General features: G+C 45.5%; 1 protein-coding gene across 1 annotated transcript in view; it reads right to left on the minus strand.

The window, feature by feature from the left end:
• The window catches only part of si:ch211-214p13.8 (uncharacterized), a 43,367-nt gene that overhangs the window by 5,465 nt on the left and 13,082 nt on the right, over positions 1-24,820 (minus strand). Inside the window, exons 2-5 of the mRNA XM_055636641.1 lie at positions 10,293-10,601; positions 6,077-6,112; positions 1,433-1,576; positions 1,287-1,339 (exon numbers count right to left, since the gene is read on the minus strand). Of these exons, the coding sequence (XP_055492616.1) occupies positions 1,287-1,339; positions 1,433-1,576; positions 6,077-6,112; positions 10,293-10,601 (542 nt within the window). The remainder of the gene's footprint in view (positions 1-1,286; positions 1,340-1,432; positions 1,577-6,076; positions 6,113-10,292; positions 10,602-24,820) is intronic.

The following is a 24,820-nucleotide window of genomic DNA, read 5'->3' on the forward strand; positions in this document are numbered from 1 at the left end:
GGGTCACAGTTTAAGGATAAGGGGGAAATCTTTTAGGACCGACATTTTTCACACAGAGAGTGGTGAATCCGTGGAATTCTCTGCCACAGAAGGTAGTTGAGGCCAGTTCATTGGCTATATTTAAGAGGGAGTTAGATGTGGCCCTTGTGGCTAAAGGGATCAGGGGATATGGAGAGAAGGCAGGTACAGGATACTGAGTTGGATGATCAGCCATGATCATATTGAATGGCGGTGCAGGCTCGAAGGGCCGAATGGCCTACCCCTGCACCTATTTCTATGTTTCTATGTTTCTATCCCCGCATCCTTTCTGACCAAGGATGTAGCATTTGCAGTTTTAGTCACACACCACCCCTAACCTTTAAGAGTTTGAAGATTATAGAAACATAGAAATTTGCAGCACAAAAATTGGTTCTTCCAGTCCACCTTGTCCATGTTGACCATGATGCCTATCGACTCTGATGCTATTTGCCTACATTAAACCCATATCCCTCAATGCCTTTCCAATCCATGTCCAAACAGCTTTTAAACATGGTAATTGTATCTGCTTTCACCACTTCCTCTGGTAGCACATTCCAGATTTTTACCAACCTCTGACTGATAAACGCACCCTTCAGTTCTCCTTTAAATTTATCTCCTTTCACCTTGAATTGCTGCCCTCTAGTTCCAGACTCCCCTGTCCTGTGAAAAAAAACCTATCTATTTTCCTAATAAATTTAGAAACATTTGTAAGCTCATCTCTCAGCCTCCAATATTGCAATGAGAACAAACCTAGTCTATATAATGTCTCCATATAACTCCAATCCTCCATTCCAAGCAACATGCTGGTGAATCTCTTCTAAAGTTCAGGGGAGGTGGAACAGAGACGTACAAAATCGTGATGTTTATTACTGGAGTAAGTGAGAAGAAACAATTCCAGGTGTGAGGGAGTGCCCGGGGCAATTGGAGTGAAAGGAACTGACAGAAAAACTGGAGGGAAGAGGAGGGGAATGGTTTACACGTTAAATTGTGGCGATCTGGGATGTGGGCAAAATTCTGTGCAAAGTTTCCAAAGGGATTTGGAGAAAGCTTCACATAAGGAAATTCAAAGCCTGCGGGCAGCGGGTTGGGTCTGACTGCAGACTCCTTCAGAGGGCTAGCACAGGCCAGATGGGCCAAACGGCCTCCCGCTGTGGCTGGAGGCGGTGTGACTTTTGAATTCAGTGGGAGAAGCCTTGCAGAAGAGGTAGGAATCCCCAGACCTAATTTCAAATCTACACCCTCGTTAAGTCAGTGGAATACAGACTCACATGACATTGGCTTCCTTGACAGCTATTCCTGGGCTCGACTGTCTCCAGGGGTTCTGGAAAAGATGTGGAAAAGTCTGGTTACACATTAAGTTTGAAAGGAAACGCGCGGGGAAAAGAAAGGCAACGTTGCCGAGCCGTGCACTCACCCTGAAAGTTTCTGATACAGAAGTACGTCATCATTACAAGGAAGACAACCGCACCCACGATCCCCACGAGAATAACACCGTAAAAAATCCAGAGAGGGGTACTGTCAGGATTTGGAACTGTCATTGTGGCATTTGTTGGAGTCACTGCAAAATACACATGTACAGGGTCAAGAGCAGGCATCACGTGCAGAGCTGGGCAGATGGGAACATTAAAATAAAAGTTATGCCCCTGTCCCACTTAGGAAACCTGAACGGAAACCTCTGGAGACTTTGCGCCCCACCCAAGGTTTCCGTGCGGTTCCCGGAGGTTCCAGGAGGTTTTTGTCAGTCTCCCTACCTGCTTCCACCACCTGCAACCTCCGGCAACCACCTGCAACCTCCGGGAACCGCACGGAAACCTTGGGTGGGGCGCAAAGTCTCCAGAGGTGTCCGTTCAGGTTTCCTAAGTGGGACAGGGGCATTACACGTTCCTGCAACAGCCTCAGAACTTAAGGAATTGGACAGGCTAGATGCAGGAAAAATGTTCTCCATGTTGGGGGAGTCCAGAATCAGGGGTCACATAATAAGGGGTAGGCCATTAAGGTCTGAGATGAGGAAAAACATTTTCAGCCAGAGTTGTGAATCTGTGAAATTCTCCGCCACAGAAGGCAGTGGAGGCCAATTCACTGGATGTATTCAAGGGAGAGTTAGATATAGCTCTTAGGGGTAACGGAATCAAGGGATATGGGGAGAAAGCAGGAACAGGGTCCTGATTCTGGATGATCAGACATGATCATATTGAATGGTGGTGCTGGCTTGTGTTCAAACTGAGCAAACTTATACATGAAGCCCAGCAGTTAATATGTGCACAACAAGATTTAACAATCATAATACATTGATGAGATGATGAGCAAATCATTTGCTTTGGGCACTAATTATGGAATGAATATTGGCTGGGTCCTCTCCTAGCGCAAGGCTGACTCGGTACTGCCCATCCCATAGTGCGCTGCTCGGAGGTGCGGGTACTGGAGCTCTTGCGAAAACACGCAATTTCATTGTTTGAAACATCTTTGAGACTTCAGAGGAGATACAGCGGAATTTATAAACATGGACTGTACATCTGTGTCCGGAACAACCCCCTCCTTACTGCCTCGTCGTTACTGACCAGGCGGGATCTCACCATCTTCTGGACGTCGGAGTGCCCAAGGTGCCATGCCTGAAAGGAAGTGGGACATATTCGGAGGAATTGCCCCAAATCCTGGGCGGAGGCCTCTGCCTCTGGTGTCATTAACTCCCACCTCCCCCCACTTTCACTCCCCCTGTAATTCAGTCAGGGAACCCTGAGGTTGCGGAGAGGGTGGGGCTGGGGAGGATCAAAAAGAGGGGGGGGGGGGGGGGGGGCAATGTGGTCAAGAAGGTTAAGCACCGAGAGAACCAGCCTCCTGAGGTCCGCAAGGTTCCACCTGTCCCTTCACCTCCCAATAGGGAGTCGGCAAGCCCCGTTATCTAGCCAGGGGTTGACTCGGTCGTGAGAGGGTCCTCCAATGGGGGTCTCTCTAGGCAGGGATTCTCTCCCTCTACATCGGGGACCTGGGGTGGAGGGTATTGCACCGAGGAGTCCTTTGCAACCTGTTTCTCTCGCGGTGCACAGACTCGCCATGCGCCTGCCACTGTTGCGGGCTGGAAGAGCCTGTGTTCCACGTGTACATGGAGTGTGTGAGGTTGCAGCCCCTGTTCCAATATCTAAAGGGGCTGCTCCTTGCCTTCTGGCTGCATTTCTCAGCCACCATCCTCATAGAAACATAGAAACATAGAAATTAGGTGCAGGAGTAGGCCATTCGGCCCTTCGAGCCTGCACCGCCATTCAATATGATCATCCAACTCAGTATCCCGTACCTGCCTTCTCTCCATACCCTCTGATCCCCTTAGCCAGAAGGGCCACATCTAACTCCCTCTTAAATATAGCCAATGAACTGGCCTCAACTACCCTCTGTGGCAGAGAGTTCCAGAGATTTACCACTCTGTGTGAAAAACGTTCTTCTCATCTCGGTTTTAAATGATTTCCCTCTTATCCTTAAGCTGTGACCCCTTGTCCTTGACTTCCCCAACATCGGGAGCAATCTTCCTGCATCAAGCCTGTCCAACCCCTTAAGAATTTTGTAAGTTTCTATAAGATCCCCTCTCAATCTCCTAAATTCTAGAGAGTATAAACCAAGTCTATCCAGTCTTTCTTCATAAGACAGTCCTTACATCCCAGGAATCAGTCTGGTGAACCGTCTCTGCATTCCCTCTATGGCAATAATGTCCTTCCTCTTTGGACACCCTGTGCGTAGGGAAGACGGTAGGGCTGAAGATGTCCTAGTTGGGTTGCTCCTGGGTCTGGCCAAGCTGGCCATCCGTGAGTTACAGCGACAGGCGGATGTGGGCTCTGCCTGAGTGAGCTGCCTGCCCCTTTACCGGGGTTACGTCTGCACCCGGGTGGTATTGGAAAGGAACTACACGCTGTCCATGGGCTCCATGGGGGATTTCCGGGACCATTGGGCACCACGTGGGGTGGAGGGCATCCTCGATAAGGATGGGGAAATAGTAATATAATATTTAAGAATATATGTTTATTTTGTATTATGGTGGTGGGCTTGTTTGTAATTTTGTGTGTATTTTTCGTAAATAATAAATTTAAATTATTTTTAGAAAAAAAAATGTAAACTGTGTGGTGCTCCCTCAGTACTGCCCCTTCCACAGTGCTCCTCTCTTCATTGACATTGAACGTGAGGGGAGAGTACAGAAAGCCAATTGGTGCCTGTGGTTGGAGTGGAAGGGTGAATGGTGCGGTGTAAGTTGCACGGTGTAAATTGTCCAATTTGTCAGCATGATTGGTAACGATTCATTTGGTAATGATTCTGATGGGCTGAAAGGTCAGCAGATTTTCAGGGTGAACTCTGCACTGGATGCTCCTGGTGTCCGTGTCCCCAGACTGGGAGCACCATCTATAGTTCCAGGACCACATCATGGATCAGAGCAGAGGAAGAGACCAGGGGTGCTCCTGTCCAGTTTTATAGACTAGTGTACTTCTTCCTGAGGAATCTGGACTTAGGGCTCAGAGAGACCTGGAAATGCAGCACTACCTCCACCATGGGGCAACGTTTCCTTCAGGGCCCTTCTAACACCTTGATCTCGCGTGAAGCTTGTGTATTGTTGCACTTCCCTTTGTTCTGCGCTAAGGTCCCACAGCAACACTGGAGTGCAGTCTTAAACCCCTCAGATCTTATTTCTTTATCTCTTTACTAGTGCTCTTTATCTCAGCACTGGTCTCCACTTTGGTTTCACAGCACAAACTCAATAGAAATCTCAGTTGTTCCACTCTCCATAGGCCCCGAGTGACTTTGAGGACAGGGATTCAGGTCCCCATCTCTGTGTGCAGGGAAGAGCTTCCCAGCATCACTCTGAATGAGCTTCATGGATATTAAACATACACCAATAGAAGGGTCTGAAGAAGGGTTTTGGCCTGAAAAGTTGCCTATTTCCTTCGCTCCATAGATGCTGCTGCACCCGCTGAGTTTCTCCAGCATTTTTGTGTACATACAACAAGCACAGGAATAGGCCCTCCTGCTCACATGTCTGTGTCAAATATGATGCCAAGTTAAACTAATCTCACTGTCGCTCACATCTTCATAAATTCATATGTTAGGGGAGCAGAATTAGGCCTTTTGGCCCATCAAGTCCACTCATCTGATAGATCATGTCTGATCTATCTTTCCCTCACAACCTCATTCTCCTGCCTTCTACCCATAACCCTTGACACCCATACTAATCAAGAATATGTTAATCTCAATGTCAATGTTAATCTTAAAAATGTCCATTGACTTGGTCTCCACAGCCATCTGTGGTAATGAATTCCACAGATACACCACCCTCTGACTAAAAAAATTCCTCCTCATCTCCATCCTCTTTAAACTATGCCTTCTAGTCATTGACATTTCCACCCGAGGAAAAGGTTCTGGCTGTCTATGTGTGGCTCATAATTATATAAACTTCTTTCAGGTCTCCCTCGGCCTCGCACGATTCAGAGAAAGCAATCTAAGTTTGTCCAAAGGTACACAAAAATGCTGGAGAAACTCAACGGGTGCAGCAGCATCTATGGAGCGAAGGAAATAGGCAATGTTTCGGGCCGAAACTCTTCTTCATACTTTCAGAGTTTCTCCAGCATTTTTGTGTACCTTCGATTTTGCAGCATCTGCAGTTCCTTCTTAAACACAATAGTGGCAGGACCTGATGCCGATCAGAATGGACTGAGATAATTGATGGTCTCATTTCAGAAGAATCTTGGTCGTTTATGCGAGGAGGGGTGAACTGGGATGAGAAACAGGGTGGTGGTGGTGAGAACTGCCTGAGGAGATAGTTGAGGCAGAAATTATAGTAACATTTAAAGAGATTTGAACAGGTATATATGCATAGAAAAGGGTTTGAGGGATATGGGTCAATTGCGGGCAGGTGGGACTAGTATAGATGGGGCACCTTGGTCAGCATGGGGAAACTGGGACGAAGGGCCTGTTTCCATGCTGTATGACATGCTGTATAACAGTTTACCAACATCATCCAGGAAATGTGAGAACAGGAAAGCAAAGTCACGCATGAATTTGCCAAAGATTGTAGATTCAGACTCACCAGTCGTAGAGGTCTCATAAGAATCTGGCTTCACACCTTGGAAATGAGATAAATGTAATTTAAAAAAAAATACTTTGACTTTTAAGTTATGATAATCTTGCATTTTATATCCACAGGTCTGGATTCTGGTCCTGAACTCAAATCTTGGTCAAAGCAACGCAGATACAGAGCCACGACCACTGGGAGTCACCCGAATTGAGGGTACCTGCCTGTGATAATAACCAGATGATACTAGTTGTGAAGTCTCTGTACAATCGCAGTTCAACCACTTCCTCTGTCAGTCGCTCCACCAACAACACACAATGGGTTGCAGTGTGCACCATCTATAAAACACACTGCAGTTACTCTCCTGGGCAACTCGAACATCGCTTCCTAATCAACAACACGAGCAGGAGATGTAACTGGAACACCATCTTTCAGGTCTACAATCAACTCCCACACCACCCTAACTTGGCAATATACTACCATTGTTTCCTCTTTATTGGGTTTAATTCCTGGAACTCCCTCTCCATCAGCACAGTGGGATCGCTTGCACCAGATAGAACGGCAGTGGTTGGAGGGGGTGGTTCATCCCCCACCTTCTCTGGGGCAGTTAGGGATGGGCAGTAAATGCTGGCCTTGCCAATGTGGCATATGGATCCCATACACTGATCAAAGAGAAACAATCTCACCTGCACCCCAGAATACCTGGCCACAATACAATGTGGATGTGGCTGTGGAATTAAAACATTGACTCTAGCATTTAAGGATCCAAATTTGAGATCCTTTGCTGAGAGGCCTGAACCTTTCACAATGTGAATGAATCTGAACCCTTCTCCATCTCACTTTCATATTGTGTGCATGGGGCTGGTTATCACGAAGGGCGGCCCTGATTGTGATATCACCTGGATTAGCATCATCAAGAGAATCCATTCTGATGTAACAATAAAGGAATTTATGGGTAGAGGGAGGGAAGAGAAGTGAGGAAAGGTTAATTTAACAACAGCGCCCATTGAAATGGAACTGTAACCAAGTGCTGGATGAAACCATTTTAGATCTTTGGGCCCGGATGGAATTGGAGACTTTTCTGTTTTTATTTAGCAGGCACCTGGAGGCTTTCCAAAGTCTAGCTACAGTTCCATAGTGAATTTCTTTAGTTAGTCAGGAGATCTTTTTACACAAAGGGTGGTGGGTGTATGGAACGAGCTGTCGGAGGAGGTAGTTGAGGCAGGTACTGTTGCAATGTTTAATAAATATTTGAACAGGTACATGGAAAGGACAGGTTTAGATGGATATGGGGCCAAATGCAGTGTAGATGGGGCATGTTGGTCGATGTGGGCAAGTTGGGTCAAAGGGCCTGTTTCCATGCAGTATCACTCTATGACTCTATCTGGGCATTGCAGGCAAGGCCAGCATTTATTACCCATCCGAGTGCGGAGGTCGGAGGCCCAAGTCCTCAGGCCGCCAAAGACAAAGGGAGATCCGTGTGGGTGGGCCGCCGTGAATTAAGGGGGAGACCATTGGGGCAAGAAAGGGTACTTGGTGCCCTGTACGTGCCGACTCTTTGTATGCCTAAGTATGCAAAACAAGTTATTTCAGTATGACTTGCGGCAATAAAAGTATCTCATCTCATCTCATCTCATCTCACCTTAATTGTCATTTGAAGGCTGGTGGAACTGCCACAAGTCTGTTGGAAGGGAGTCCCAGGATTTAGACTCAATGAAGAAGTGGCGATATATTTCCAAGGTGGGATTGCAGAGGAGCTGCAGTGGGTGGTGTAACTTGTATTGGCTGCCTTGGCCTTTGTGGTAGAGATTGTTGATTTACGAGGTGCCGTAGGAGTAGCCCAGTGAGTAACTGCAATGCCATTCAGGTGGAATTTATTGTCATACTAGACCAAGTGCAGACCCGTTGGGTCTGTTCCCGCAAAGCGCGGTTGCGATGGGAGGGGGCGGCCTGAGGCGTCACACACACACTAACCAACCTCTCACACACACACTAACCAGCCCCATTGATATTATATTAATTAAGAAGGGAGGGAGGAGAGGGGTAGGGCCGCCCAGCAGCCGTCGGCCTCAGAGTGAGCCTCAGCTCCATGGCCTCGCATCCTCGACGCTTCAGACAGGAGCAGAACAAAGCCATTCGGCCCATCTAATCTACTCCGCCATTCAATCGTGGCTAATCTATCATTCCCTCCTAACCCCTTTTTCCTGCCTTCTCCCCATAACCCCTGACACCCATACTAATCACAAATCTATCTATCTCTGCGTTAAAAATATCCATGCCTCCACAGCCTTCCGTGACAATGAATTCCACAGGTTTGATACCCTCTGACTGCAGATGATAAGGGAACATTAGCAGCAACACAGGCACATACACTCAGACAGCGCATAAAAACATCTTATACTTAAATTATACATAATTTATGCATCAATTGTAGGACAGTGAAATTAACGTCCTTGTGCTAAAAACAATAAATGAGTGCAAAATGACACAATTAGAGAACAAATGCATGGTAGTGTAATGATTGTCTGTAGCGTTCCATTGTTGAGGTCAGATTAACGTTGTGCAGATTGGTTCAAGAATCTGGCGAAGTGGGACTTCACCCCCTGTCCAATGGTGAAAAGAGGGAACGGCTCTGATGACAGGGATTCTTGAATCTAGCTGCACCTGCTCGAGGCAGTGCTTCATTAGATGCTTGTGATGGACTGGACTGAGTGGATTTTAGAGGGTACATACTGTGGTGCACTGGTGGTGGCGGGAGTACCTGTTGAAGGTGGTGCATGGGGTATCAATCAAATGGGCTGATTTGAACTGGATAGTCTAGAACTTCTTGAGAGTTGTTGGGAGTTTCACTCCCCTAGGCAGCTGGAGAGTGTTCCATCACTCTCCTGACATGCCTTCTGTGGGCGAGGGGGTGTCAGGAGGTGAGTCACTCATCACAGGATACTTGCTACTCACAGGATATTTCAGCATGTGAGCATGATCTATTTTGGTTTGGTTTAGTTTAGAGCTACATCGCGGAAACCTTCAGCCCACCTAGTCCGTGTCGACCAGTGATCTCCGTACATTAACACTATCTTACACACCCGAGGGACAATTTACAATTATACCGAGCCAATTAACCTACAAAACTGTACATCTTTGGATAGTGGGAGATCCCGGAGAAAACCCTCGCAGGTCACATGGAGAACGTACAAACTCCATACAGACAGCACCCGTAGGCAGGATCGAGCCCGGGTCTCTGGTGCTGTACAGCAGAAACTGTGTCACTGTTTCCGCCCCATATTAACGGGACACATGCAGTTAAACTCTGGTCAATGGCTCTGCCGTGGTAAAGTCATTAAATAACCATGGTTGGTGGGGAGACTCCCCTGAGATGGTCACAGCTTGACCTGATCAAGTATGTATTTATTTATTTATTTATGAAGGTGCAGTTTCTTTATTGTATATTTATCTGTCCCATTGTTGTGCTAATCGGCAGCAAGTAAGAATTTAATTGTTCCATTCTCAGTGCATATCGCAATGCCTTGACTCTCATGACTCTTGGCTCTTGGCTCTTGACCTCCAACGACCACAACCATCTTCTGTTGTGTGTATTTTGACTCCACCCACCTGAGTGCTTCCCTTTGATGCCCATTGATTACAGTTTTAACAAGGCTCCTTGAAATCAAACATGGGCACATGCGGTCTTGATGTCACGGGCCCTCCCCTCTGCAATTCAGTTCTTTCCTCCACCTTTGACCAAGGCTGCGATGAGGCCCAGAGCCGAGGGGTCCTGGTGAAACCCTAATGCCCCTGTCCCACTTAGGAAACCTGAACGAAAACCTCTGGAGACTTTGCGCCCCGCCCAAGGTTGCTGTGCTGTTCCCAGAGGTTTTTGTCAGTCTCCCTACCTGCTTCCACTACCTGCAACCTCCGGCAACCACCTGCAACCTCCGGGAACCGCATGGAAACCTCGGGTGGGGCGCAAAGTCTCCAGAGGTTTCCGTTCAGGTTTCCTAAGTGGGACAGGGGCATAACTGGGCAACGGCGAGCAGATTATTGGTGAGTGAGTGCCGCCTGATGGCAGTGTCAACCACACTCCCCCCCCCCAGTCAGTTTGGATGGTGAGACTGGGCAAGGTGTGGTTCAGCACCATCAACACACCCAGATCATACCTGGTCAGTTTAAATTTTATTCAATACAAAGATGTTTCAGTCAATAACTTTCCACAGTTAAGAATCACAGTACTCACCATGTACGTTGACAGTGATAATGTGCCCCTGTGCGATTCGAAGACCTTGTGCAGCTATACATTGATACTTGCCACTGTCAGTCAGGTTAACAGACGAGACTGTGTAAGCCACAAATATCACCGAGCTGGAATTTATCACGTTTTTCACATCTATTTTTTCAGAATTGTTTGCACTCATCTTATACCAAGTTATGGAATTTGGTATTAATTTACAAAGCTGTACTGAACAATTTAAAACTAGAGTGTCTCCAATGGAATAGTTGTATGTAGCTTTAGGATAAACCACAGAGGGAAGGCAAGTTTTGTTTCCTGCAAATGAAAAAAATGAGATAATTAGAAAGGCAGTTACAAATAGTGGCCTAGACATCTAATCAGTTTTGTTTCCTTCGAGTTCAATGACTGCTATTTGTACTTATTTTACTACATCATGTGCTACTGGAGGGGTCTTTTGTGTCCAAATCGCTCATTACAACTGGGCAGAGCTCAGCTGCAGTTTGGAAATATGAGCCACAGGTAAGTCATAGATCTAAGCTAGGAAACAGAGTTCCATGACAATAACGTGCAAGATCCTCTAATACTGAATCACATTTACTGTGTGTCACAATTATACCAATACCTGTATGCTTGATGTAGGCTGCAGTGTTTACAAGTCGACTATTAAGTTCACCTGCATTTCCCCCAACCTCATCTATTGCATCCGCTGCTCTAGATGTCAGCTGATCTATATCGGTGAGACCAAGCGGAGGCTGGGCGATCGTTTCGCCGAACACCTCCGCTCGGTCCACAATAACCAACCTGACCTCCCGGTGGCTCAGCACTTCAACTCCCCCTCCCATTCCATATCCGACCTCTCTGTCCTGGGTCTCCTCCATGGCCAGAGCGAGCAACACCGGAAATTGGAGGAACAGCACCTCATATTCCGCTTGGGGAGTCTGCATCCTGGGGGCATGAACATTGAATTCTCCCAATTTTGTTAGCCCTTGCTGTCTCCTCCCCTTCCTCAGCCCTCAGACTGTCTCCTCCCATCCCTCAGCCCTTGGGCTCCTCCTCCTTTTTCCTTTCTTCTCCCTGCCACCCCCCCCCCCATCAGTCTGAAGAAGGGTTTTGGGTCGAAACGTTGCCTATTTCCTTCACTCCATAGATGCTGCTGCACCCGCTGAGTTTCTCCAGCATTTTTGTGTACCATCGATTTTCCAGCATCTGCAGTTCCTTCTTAAAGGCTATTAAGTTCATGTTGTCAATGCAACATTGGCATAAATATATGTAGAAACATGTAAAGGGCAGAGATATCCACAGAGCTGTAGAGGGGTAATGAGTGGATGGTTGGAGAGTATTTTCAAGAGCTAGCATAGACTCGATGGGCTGAACATTCGTGTTCCGTGTTAATTTAATCTATGAGTTTGTACCTGTTATCCAAAGAACACAGTGGATTTTATTTGCACAAGTTCCTCTGAGAGAAAAACAATTAAATGAATGGTTTCCACATTTGACAATGGAACGCCGCAGCATGTCATATCTTCAATGCAATTGTTTTTTGTCAATGCAAGAAATGACCAACATTTTACTTTCAGTATTAATCTTTATGTGTTAAATCCTATGTCAATCTCCTGTCTGGGGCTTGACCTGTGAAGTGTATTTTCCAGAGGTTTGCATTGTGCTCTTTACCCCGACTTTACAGAACAGGATGTGAGTCAGTGAAGCTCATGAGTTCCTCCAAAACAACCACCTACCAGCCCTGGTTTCACCAAACCTTTCTGTTCTCTCTCTCCACCAAAGTTTCCACTCTGGTTCTTACAAGCTACATCTATGCTGGTCTCAAGTCATTGCAACCCTGCAAATGATTTGCAAAAGGTTATACCCACTAAACCTCTCTGGATTTAATTTTTGGATATATTTGTACAAAAACACTTTAAAAATTGTTTCCTGCATAAAACTTCATAAATTCTGGTGCGATATTTTTGATATATTTACAAAATTATTGAAGATAAAAATGGAGCCTAACACTGAAATTATTATACTTGGTGATGGGAATAAATTAAACACATTTCAAATTTCAATTTTTAATTATGGGTTAATAATAGCAAAAAAACTTATACTCAAATTTTGGAAAATTACACCCATACCAACGCTTAAAATGTGGATTATAAATATGTTGGATACAGCACATCTTGAAGAAATGCAATTCATCCTAATAGATAAACCAGACCAATTCTTAACAAGTTGGTCTCCATTTAAGTCCATTTGACTTCATGGATTTTTAGTGCCTTCCCTCACAGTGAATTCTGCTGTGGGGGGACGTTTCTTGTTGATTTCTATAGTGTACTGTTCTGTGTCTTTTTTTCTTTTTCTTTTTTATTTTGTATGGATTTATTGACATTTCATCTGTTCAATTAGTTTAATCAATCTCTGTAAAGCACTTTGGTTCAAATTGATTTTGTTGAAAAGTGCTATATAAATAAACATTATTATACATGTGGTGCAACTGAATCGTAAAAAAAAACTGTTTCAGGTCTCGGTGAAAGATGGTCAAGAATACAAATACTCATCTCCTATCTCCTATTTTCTACTCTTTCTCTGTCTCTTTTTTCTTTTCTACTTTTCTCCCTCACACTCTCTCTCTTTGCGTTTTGTTTTTCTTTTCACACACTACGCGTTTTCAGCTCTCTATTATCTATTTTCTTTTTCTCTCTCTCATTTCTAAAAAAAAATTAAAAATGAAGCTGTACATAAAATGAAACATGTCAACATATATTTGGCACCTGAAAAAAGGTACCACTGTATTGTATAACCATATAACCATATAACCATATAACAATTACAGCACAGAAACAGGCCATCTCGGCCCTACAAGTCCGTGCCGAACAAATTTTTTTTTTCCCCCTTAGTCCCACCTGCCTGCACTCATACCATAACCCTCCATCCCCTTCTCATCCACATGCCTATCCAATTTATTTTTAAATGATACCAATGAACCTGCCTCCACCACTTCCACGGGAAGCTCATTCCACACCGCTACCACTCTCTGAGTAAAGAAGTTCCCCCTCATATTACCCCTAAACTTCTGTCCCTTAATTCTGAAGTCATGTCCTCTTGTTTGAATCTTCCCTATTCTCAAAGGGAAAAGCTTGTCCACATCAACTCTGTCTATCCCTCTCATCATTTTAAAGACCTCTATCAGGTCCCCCCTTAACCTTCTGCGCTCCAGAGAATAAAGACCTAACTTATTCAACCTATCTCTGTAACTTTGTACTTACTTCTAATAAATTAAAAAAACAAAAAAACAAAAACACTTAAAAAAAAACATGAAAATCATAATGCAAATACAGACGGACTCCCGTAGATGTACAGGGTGTAAGCGTGAACCTCAGGGTTGGGACAGAAGGAGAATGGACGATAGTCGTGTTTCATGGACAGGCAATTGTGTGTGAGGAGCAGGAGAGAAAGGAAGAGAGAAGAAAAAAAGGAAGTGTGTGAGAGAGCGTGCGGGAGTGTAAGAGCGAGAGAGAGGGATAGAGAGAGGGATAGAGAGAGGGATAGAGAGAGGGATAGAGAGAAAGGTGGGTAGAAAAAGGAAAAAATAAAAAGAAGGAAAGTAAATTGATTTTGAAGAAAGAAAATGTGAAGAGAGAGTTAGAGTTAAATAAGGAGAAGGAAAACTAAATCTGAAAGTGAACGGATGAGTCAGTGACAGACGTTAGGCATAAAAGGAGTAAGAAGTTAGAGAGTGAGTGAAGTGGGTGTAGGAAGGAACTGCAGATGCTGGTTTAAGCTGAAGATAGTCACAAAAAACTGGAGTAACTTAGTTGGTCAAACAGCAACTCAGGAGAAAAAGAATAGGTGATGTTTTGGGTCATAGAAACAGAAATATAGAATATCAATCAATCAATCAAATATGCAAGCAACAGGTGTAGGACGAGGCCGTTTGGCCCTTCGAGACAGCACCACCATTCATTGTGATCATGGCTGATAATCCACAATCAGTAGCTCGTTCCTGCCTTCTCCCCGTACCCCATGATTCCACTAGACCCAAGAACTCTATCTAACTCTCTTTTAAATTCACCCAGTGAATTGGCCTCCACTGCTTTCTGTGGCAGAGTATTCCACATGAAAAAGTTTATTCTCATCTCAGTTTTAAATGGCCTCCCCTTTATTCTTAGACTGTGGCCCCTGGTTCTGGACTCCCCCAACATTGGGAACATTTTTCCTGCATCGATCTAGTCCAGCCCTCTTATAATTTTATCTGTTTCCATAAGGTATCCTCTCATCCTTCTAAACTCCAGTGAATACAAGTCCAGGGGAAAGAGAAATGAGAGATGTAGACGGTGATATAGACATATATAAAACAAATGAATGAAAGATATGTGAAGAGGCATCTCTCACACTGTTGTGAGCTTCCTGACAGGGATTTAGTGCATACTGTGATCATGGCTGATCATCCCCAATCATTACCCTGTTCCTGCCTTCTCCTCATATCCCCTGACTCCGCTATCTTTAAGAACTCTATCGAGATGATCCTCTAGCTTCAGTCTCCTGTTCCTGCTTTCTCCCCCCATGCAGTCATCTTTGTGGCAAGTAGATTAACACTCACTGAGTCTTGAACCTAATTAATGATTTGGACTCCACCGCTCCCTGTCGTGGGGAATTCTACCGGCTCGCCACTCATTGTAAGTAGGTTTTCCTCATCCTTGTCCTAAACCTCTTGGATAACACACAGGTCACTGACTCCGTGCTGACAGAGATGGTCCTTAGACTGCGATGCCTGGTCCCAGACTCCTGGTCATCTGAAACATCTTCCTGCATCCAGTCTGTCAGTAATATTTAGATTTTGTAGCCTTATGAGTTCAAAGTTCAAAGTTCAAAGTAACTTTATTGTCAATTCAATTATGCAACAGTAGTTACACATAGGATCGAAATTACGTTTCCCCATACTCCAAATGTACAGTAATATTAAAAACACAGACAGACAACATACCAATAAAAATAGACAATAGACATACATTATTTAAAATATTAAAATATTCACAGTATGCCAAATGTAGCAAAAACTTTGAGGTATTTTAAACAGGGTGCACCAATGAAAAGTGCAATATAGAAAAAAGTGCAAATTTCGTACTGGAGACATTGAGCCAAAGTTATTTTTCACAGTTTGTTGTCTTTGTTTGGGCACTGTTCATGGAATTTTCTTAAGTGTGTTGAGTAGTCTGATGGCCTGAGGGAAAAAGCTGTTTTTGAATCTGGTGGTTTTGCTCCGCATGCTGCGGTAGCATGCTGCGGTAGCATGCTGCGGGACATCGAGATCCCCCCTCATTCATCTAAACTCTGGTGGGCCGAGTCGACCCATCAGACCTGCCATCCCTGGAATCAGCTGACTGTCCTCCTAACACAGGAGGACTGTCCTTCCCCAAGGAAGGAGAGACCAAAACTACACACGGTACCCCCAGGTGGAACATCACTGTTACACCTTTCTGAATGCCGAGGTCTTGAAAAGAACTGGTTTAAGTGCTGAAATCTGTATGAACGGGTGGTGTGTGAAATAGACACAAAAAGCTGAAGTAACAGCAAATCAGGCAGAATCTCATGAAGAAAATAACTAGTCGACGTTTTGGGTAACGAGACCCTTCTTCACACTGAGAGTCGGGAGAGGGGGAAACTGGGAGATATGAAAAGGACTTAGAACAAAAGAATGAAAGATATGCAAAAAAAAATTGCAAAACCAGCAACGATGATCAAGGAAATGTGGAGCCCACAATGGTCCGTTGTTGGGTGCTAATGCTAATAATACATGTTTCAATTTTGAGCTGAACGCCTTATTTCTGGGCAAGTTCTAACGGAATGTATAAGATATCCCTGCATATCCATGTTCCCCTCTAAAAGCCTCTTAAACCCCTCTATCATATCCATTGATAGGACAGCCGTAGATTGCAGCAGAGTGGTAGAGAGGGGCTTGAGGATGTCGTTGCTGCAGCTGGTCGAGGTGTATTTTCCAGTCTGCGACACATTCCATGTCACTCTGAGTCAGTGGGCCTGTGGTTAAACCACCTCCGTCAGCCTGAGTCTATCACCCGTGCCCTACCCTCTCCCTCAGCCGGTGAAACTCAGGTGACTCAGTGGATGAATCCAAAGTTAGATGTGAACAAACAGAGAGAGGTTGGCTTTCTCCTATTCACCCATCACTCACTTTCAGGCTCATCACATCAACTGCGACTTGACTCATTTAAAAACTCTGAGATGAGTTCATACGTTCATAAGTTCATAGGAGCAGAATTAAGCCACTCGGCCCACTGAGTCAACTCCGCCATTCAACCCTGGATGATCTATCTTTCCCTCTCAACCCCATTCTCCTGCCTTCACCCCCATAACCCCTGACACCCGCACTAATCAGACCTTCTTTTGTCTCCAGCTGTGGCTGTTGTCCTGGGGAGTTCGGCACTGTGAGAGGGTCAATGCCGAGGGAGTGCTGCACTGCAGGAGGGCAGTTCAGAGGGAGAGCTGCACTAAGGAGGGGCAGCACTGGGGGAGTGCTGCACAATGGGACGTTCAAAACCCAGGGGGAGTTGCACAGTTTTTTTTGTTTTTTTATCAAAATTTATTAAATTATTTAAAAAATAATATTGACACTACATTGAAACAAGCCAGAACCCACCACCGTTATACAATACAAACATATATCCATATTAAACTACTGTACAACTATGTTACAATCCTTGGTACACAAAAATGCTGGAGAAACTCAGCGGGTGCAGCAGCATCTATGGAGCGAAGGAAATAGGCAACGTTTCGGGCCGAAACCCTTCTTCAGACTCACAATCGTATGTTACAATCCTTATTGAGGATACATTCAAGTGTTGTACTTCCGGTGGAGCTGGTGCCAGCAGCCTCCACCTACAGCCCGGTATCTTTTTGTTTTTTTTGTTTATTTAGTTATGTAAAAGTGTGTTTTTTTGTGTTTTTTGGTGTCTTTATGTGGGGGAAGAGGGCACGGTGCGGGGGATACCGTCCTTCAGCCGCTTCCTGGTGAGGACGCGACTATTATTCGAGTTGCGTCCTCGCCTCCCCCTCCCCCCACAGCGGCCTACCTACCTGGATTGGCGCGGCCTTTCCTGCCGGGATCGACCGGAGCTCCAGCAGTGGCGGGACAGCGCTGGAACATCGCGGGGCTGGCGATGCCTTACCAGGGGGTTGCCGTCTGGAGCCCACAGAGTGCTGGAGGGTGCTGCACTGACATCCCCTGGAGCTGCGGTTTGTGGACCTCCCAACGCGGGGCGGCGCTGATAGACAGCGTGGGGTCCTGCAACTCTGCCCGGCTCGGCCTGCGGACTCAGGAGCTGCAGACTCCGGCAGCGGGAGGCGGCTGATCAGGAGGTCCGGGCCGCTGAGGAGGAGGATGCTCACCGTCGGGGTTCTGCGTCGGCGTTCCACCAGTCCAGCGTGCGGGCCTGAACATCGGGCCACCCGGGGCGGCGACTGCGGGTGCTCGGAAGGCCCCGACCACGGATGAACACGGAGGGGAGGCTGGCTGGACTATGGTGCCATCCTCACCTTGGTGCCATTTATGTTATGTTGTGTCGTGAACTTTCTGTGTTTGTGCTTTTTTTAAATTCAATTTCAATTTTATTTTTAATATGTTTTATTATTTATTATTTATTTCTATTTTTTTGTGATTTTTTTAATGATACTGCCTGTAAGGGAAATTCATTTCGTTGAGATGAAATTGAGACAATGACAATAAATTTGAATACAATACAATACAATACAACACCCTGCGGTCCCGGAACTCCCCCCAGGGTGCCCGTGGACAGGGTGTATTCCCTTTCTAATCCCACCCGGGCATGGACGTAACCCCGGAAAAGGGGCAGGCAGCTGGCCCGGGTAGAGCCCTCCACCGCCTGGCGACTTGACTCGCGGATGGCCAGCTTGGCCAGGCCCAGGAGCAACCGAACCAGGACATCGAGAATTGCACTGTTGGAGGGTCAGCACTAAGGAAGCACCGCACTGTAGGGGGGTCAATACCGAGCGAGCACCACATTACTGAGTGGGAGATCTGAGGGAAAGCCACACTGTAGGATTTTCAGTACTGGGGGCCCACAGAGCCATCGAGGGTCAGTCCTCAGATCCCCTTTAGTCTATGGGTGGTGAACCAATGGAATTCATTGCCACAGATGTCTGTAGAGAGCAAGGCAATGGATATTATTAAGTCGGAGTTTGACAAATTCTTGATTGGTAAGGGTGTCAAGGAGTTGGGGAGCAGGAGAAAGGGGTGAGAGGGAAACATAGAAACATAGAAAATAGGTGCAGGAGTAGGTCATTCGGCCCTTCGAGCCTGCACCGCCATTCAATATGATCATGGCTGATCATCCAACTCAGTATCCTGTACCTGCCTTCTCTCCATACCTCCCGATCCCTTTAGCCACAAGGGCCACATCTAACTCCCTCTTAAATATAGCCAATGAACTGGCCTCAACTACCTTCTGTGGCAGAGAATTCCAGAGATTCACCACTGTGTGAAAAATGTTTTCAACATATTAAAGTTGGTACAATAGTTCTTGACATTCTCAAAGAAAAAAATCCAAAGCAAACATGTATTTGTATTTTCCCCAAATACTAAACATTTATAAGCATGAAAAGAAAAAGTATAATGCATAGTGAATACACATGGCCTTTTAATAACCCTGAAGTGTTACCTCCCAAAGTCAGGGATAGAGATACAGCATGTAATTCAGCCCACTGAGTCCATACTATCAAACATCCATTTTTACATGAATCTGACTCTAACCCATTTTATTCTCCCCATTAATCCCAAAGACACACAAGTGTGCAGGTTAATTAGCTTCGGTAAGAATTGTAAATTGCCCCTCATGTGTAGGGTAGCGTTAGTGTTAGTGTAAGGGTTGGCACGGTCTCGGTGGGCCGAAGGGCCTTTTATCTCTCGACTGAACTAAACTCAGTTGGGTATAAATGATCCTGCAGTATTATTTATCGGCAGTGGACAACTTCTGCCTGGCACTCTGGATGATATCTGGTATTGGTATTAGTTTATTACTATCATGTGTACCAAGATATTGTGGAAAACTGCTCCCCATGCAGATCATTTCATTCATAAGTACATCAGATAGTGCAAAGGAGAAAATAAACAGAGTGCTGAATATAATGTTATACTCAAAGCGTAGATTAAAAAAATCGCAATGGGTGCAATAGATTGGGATATCAATAATCTATATCTATCTATCTATATTTAAAACTGTGTGTGTGTGTGTGTGTGTGTTTCTGCCTGTCTTGTGGCTGCCAGCCTTTGATTTGTTGCTACGCCAACACCACACGCAGAAACGCTGAGATTTTTTCCATTTCGGTAGAGATTTCACTTTTCATTCCAAGTATCCACTCCTGATTAAATTTTGTCGTGTTTATGTACACTTTTTTAATAAAATCCTTCTCCCCCCACCCCCACTCACTCATTTTGTCGCCTCCTGCTGGCCAGCGACCATAACGGCTGCTGGCGCCCGCCTCTCGCCTCAAAGACGCCATTTAAAAACAGCCGCACTGCTGAGTGCTGCAATCTTACGTTCGGGAACGGCTTGATTTGGAGGACCACGTCTCCCGTGGGGGCTACGGGTAGGGAACGGCTGCGTTGGGGGAGCAGACCCAACGGGTCTGAACTTAGCCTAGTTAACATATAAAAGAGGTCCGATAACGAGTCAGATAACAGCAGGGGAGAAGCTGTTTCTGGATCTAGTGGCTCTTGCTTTCAAGCTTTTGTATTTTCCATCTGATGGGAGAGGAGAAAAGAGAGGATGACTGGGGTGAGAGTGATCCTTGATAATGTTGGCTGCTGACACAAGGCAATGTGAAGTGTTGATGCAGGAGTCTGGTTTGGATGATGAACTGGGCTGCGTCCACAACTCTCTGCAAATTCTTGCGATCTTGGGCTATCTACGGCAGATTTTCCAACTGTGTGTTTGAGGGATCTTGATGTGAAAATCTGTACCCGTGTTTTCTACATAAGGCCATGGGAACCAGAGTAGGCCCTTTGGTCGCATCACACCTGCCATTGTTCATTGAGATCATGCTGATGTCCTACCTCAACACCATGCTCTGACCTAATCCCATAACCCTTGCTTTACCAGGAATTTCTCCTTATCCTCTGCCCCTGAAGTTACAACTCTCACTGGCAAAGAAGCACTCTGCAATGTTTGGAGGTCATGAAGGATGCAAGTGTCTTTTTCCGAAACGGTGAGGTTGAATTTTTTTCCCCTCACTTCTCTATAAATGCCATCAGGTAATTTAAGGGAGGAATTGAAATCACAGTTCAACAAAATTGTGTCAAAAAGTGAAGTATGACAGGAAGTCATGTTACACGATACTTCCTCAATATCAACCCCGACCACAGATGCATGGAGTGATAACAGAATAGAATGCCATTTATTGTCATTCAAATATACAAGGTTCAAACGAAATTTCGTTCCTGCAGTCATAACGGCAAAAAAACCCGAAAAACACACAATTAACACAATTCCACACAAACATCCAACACAATGAATTTCCAAACACCTCCTTGGAAGGCAAAAGTCTTATCTCTTCCCTGTTCTCTGTTCTTTATTCTTCTTCCGCAGTCAGGCATTCAAACTGCTGCATCGATCTAATCAAGGCTCTTGATGTTAGAGCCCCCGGTGGGCGATGGTAAGTCGTGCCGGGCGATGTAAGGCCCTGCTCCGGGTCGATTTAAACCCCTTGGTTCAGGCGGCAGAAGTTGCCGTTGCGGTCTCCCACCAGGTACCCACGAGCTCCCGATGTTACCGTCCACAGGCCTGCAGCCGAAGCCTCCGAGCTCCGAAGTCGGGTCGCAGCCGCCCGCCACCACAACGCTCCGCGCCCCGCGCCCCGCGCTCCGAAATCAGCCAGCTCCGCGATGGTGAGTCTGCAGGCTCTGCGACTGGAGCCCCCAGGTCGATTCCAGTTGGAGGCCGCCGGCTCCACGATGTCAGGCCTAACGACAACGGAGACTTGACAGGGAAAAGGTCGAGTCCCCGTACGAGGAAGAGATTTAAAAGTTCCCCCCGCCCCCCCCCACATATACACAGCTGAAAATAAAATAAAACTAAAACCAAAAACACACACCTAACAGGACCAAAAGAAAGAAAAGACAGACGGACTGCAGTCGAGCCATTGCCACAAGGTGCCGCCACACCGAACCAATTAGAATGGCCACGCTTGGATCAATTCTCTCTCAACTGTTACTGGGGTTATTTTAAGACAGATCATTTGTGTGATCAAACTGTCTTTCATTCATTGTATTTGACTGGAAAAGTAGAAGACTAACCAGGTATAGAAGTAAACTCGACCAGAATACAGACTGAACACAACTAATACAAACCCAAATGACGTTATTGCTGCGTCCATATATCCTGAAGGCATATATAGAGAAGTGAGAAAAAAAACTTGCAATGTTGCCAATGCGTTCCCAGTGTTCAAACACGGAGGACATAGATAGGACAGTCTGAAGAAGGGTTTCGACCCGAAACGTTGCCTATTTCCTTCGCTCCATAGATGCTGCCTCACCCGCTGAGTTTCTCCAGCGGGTGAGACTTTTTGTCTACCTTGGATAGGACAGGTTTGGAGGGATATGGACCAAACGCAAGCAGGTGGGACTAGTGTAGCAGGGGCATGTGGGAGAAGGGCCTGTTTCCACACTGTATCACTCTATGACTATATGACATACGTAGAGTTCCAAGCAAATGTTTTAGCCAAATATTTATCTGACCAAGACAGGATTCTGAGAGCATTATCTTCTTTTTCAGACGTTTTGGTCTTTTCTGTTTGATGCAGTTATGGAGTCATACAGTCATAACATCATAGAGCACAGAAAAAAAACCCTTTGGCTCAACTCTTCCGGGCCGACTAATGTGCCCCATCAAAGTCAGTCCCATTTGTCTGCATTTGATCCATATCCTTCCAAACGTTTCCTATTCATACACCTGTCCACATCATTTTAAATACTGTTAATGTACTCCATCCTCTGGCAATTAGTTCCATATACCCACCAGCCTCTGCGTGAAAGAAAATGCCCCTTAGGTGTCTATTAAATCTATACCCTCTAGTTCTTGATTTTCCAAAAGACTGTGTGCATTCAACTTAGTTATGCCCCTCATGATTTTATACATGTCTATAATATTAACCCTCAGTGTCCTGTGCTCCAGGAACAAAATCCAAACCCGTTCAACATCTTTTTATAATTCAGGCCCTTGAGTCCTGGCAACATCTTTGTAAATCTTCTCTGCACGCTTTCCAACTTATAGGCATCTTTCTTATAACAGGGCAATAAAACTGCACACAGTACTTCAAGTGTGGCCTGACCATCGTCTTGGACAGCTATATAACATCCCAACTTCTTCACTCAAATCCCCGATCAATGAATGTCAGCATGCCAAAAGCCTTCTTTATCACCCTGTCTACCTGTAACACCACTTTCAGGAATCTATGTACTTGTACTCCTTGAAGTGGAAACAAGGAACCAGGGATTCCTTGGGATGTCAGGACTTTCATATGAAGAAAGACTGGATAGACTCGGCTTGTACTCGCTAGAATTTAGGAGATTGAGGGGGGAATCTTATAGAAACTTACAAAATTCTTAAGGGGTTGGACAGGCTAGATGCAGGAAGATTGTTCCCGATGTTGGGGAAGTCCAGAACAAGGGGTCACAGTTTAAGGATAAGGGGGAAATCTTTTAGGAGTGAGATGAGAAAAACATTTTTCACACAGACAGTGGTGAATCCCTGGAATTCTCTGCCACAGACTGTAGTTGAGGCCAGTTCATTGGCTATATTTAAGAGGGAGTTAGATGTGGCCCTTGTGGCTAAAGGGATCAAGGGGTATGGAGAGAAGGCAGGTACGGGATAATGAGTGGATGATCAGCCATGATCATATTGTATTGATACCGACTGGCAGTTCTTACATAAATAAATCCCTAAAGTCGAAAATGACTATCAAATATTGATCTGTTGTAAAAATAGAACAGCCTGGGATCCCGTTGAGTGACCATATTTGTCCATGAGCCGCATGGTTTGCAGTATGATGCTCAGGTTTGTGGTCAGATACTTTCAGTGGTGTCTGTGTGGAGATCACTCACGCACACAGAGGCCTTCCTCTGCTATACCTTGGTCATAAAGTGAACGGCATTTACTGTTTGATTATAGTTACCAGTACATGCGACCCAGAACCCGACTAATTATGACTTTCAAAGGACATTTGAATAGATATATGTATAGGAAGGGTTGAGTCTAGGTCAAATGCAGGCAAATGGTACTAGCTCAGAATGCCAACTTGGTCGGCATGGACCAGTTGGGCCAAATGGCCTGCTTCTGCCCTACAGCTTTATGACTCTACAACCCCTCCCCAGCTGGACAATGGAAGTGGCTTCAACAAGAAATTTCAAGAGATGAATACCTGAAAAGAAGAAATAAATTGCCATTTGGCCCTTTGAGCCAGCACCGCCATTCAATGTGATCATGGCTGATCATCCACAATCAGCACCCCATTCCTGCCTTCTCCCCATACCCCTTGATTCCGCTAGCCCTAAGAGCTCTATCTAACTCTCTTTTGAATGCATCCAGTGAATCGGTCCCCACTGCCTTCTGAGGCAGAGAATTCCACAAATTCACAACTCTCTGGGTGAAAAAGTTTTCCTCATCTCAATTCTTAATGGACTACCCCTTATCCTTAAACTGTGGCCCCTGGTTCTGGACTCCCCCAACATCGGGAACATGTTTCCTGCATCTAGCATGTCAAATCCCTTAATAATTTTATATGTTTCTATAAGATCCCCTCTCATTCTTCTAAACTCCAGTGAATACAAGCCCAGTCGATCCATTCTTTCCTCATATGACAGTCCCACCATCCCGGGAATTAACCTTGTGAACCTATGCTGAACTCCCTCAATAGCAAGAATGTCCTTCCTCAAATTAGGATACCAAAACTGCACACAATACTCCAGGTGTGGTCTTACCAGGGCCCTGTACAACTGCAGAAGGACATCTTTGCTCCTATACTCAGCTCCTCTAGTTATGAAGGCCAACATGCCCATTAGCTTTCTTCACTGCCTGTTGCACCTGTCAGCTTATTTCAGGCACATGCTGCACTGGCACGTAGGCACTGAGCACTAGGCAGTCAGTCGACTTTTAAAAATTGTACAAATCCGCGCATGCACAGAAAATCGTGAAAACCGTGCATGCGCAGATCGATCCTGTAAACAGTCAGACGACTTTAAAAAAATCTTTTCAAACCACGCATGCACAGTTTGGTTTCCACTCCTGTAGGCATGCACAGCACCCTGCGCGCAGTCACACGGTGCAAAGGCAGAATTTCAGCTGCCTTTATTGCCCATTGTAAGTGAAGGCTTGAAGCAGTGTCCACGGCACGCGAGTTGAACATAGTTACGTGTATTACGCGTACTGCGGATGAAAGGCACGGGAGAATTATGTCTACTTAAGATCGATTATTGAAATAATAACCATTTAATAATAAATACAGAATTTAGT

This window comes from Leucoraja erinacea, chromosome 6, assembly GCF_028641065.1.
Source record: "Leucoraja erinacea ecotype New England chromosome 6, Leri_hhj_1, whole genome shotgun sequence".
NCBI classification, from domain to species: domain Eukaryota; kingdom Metazoa; phylum Chordata; class Chondrichthyes; order Rajiformes; family Rajidae; genus Leucoraja; species Leucoraja erinaceus.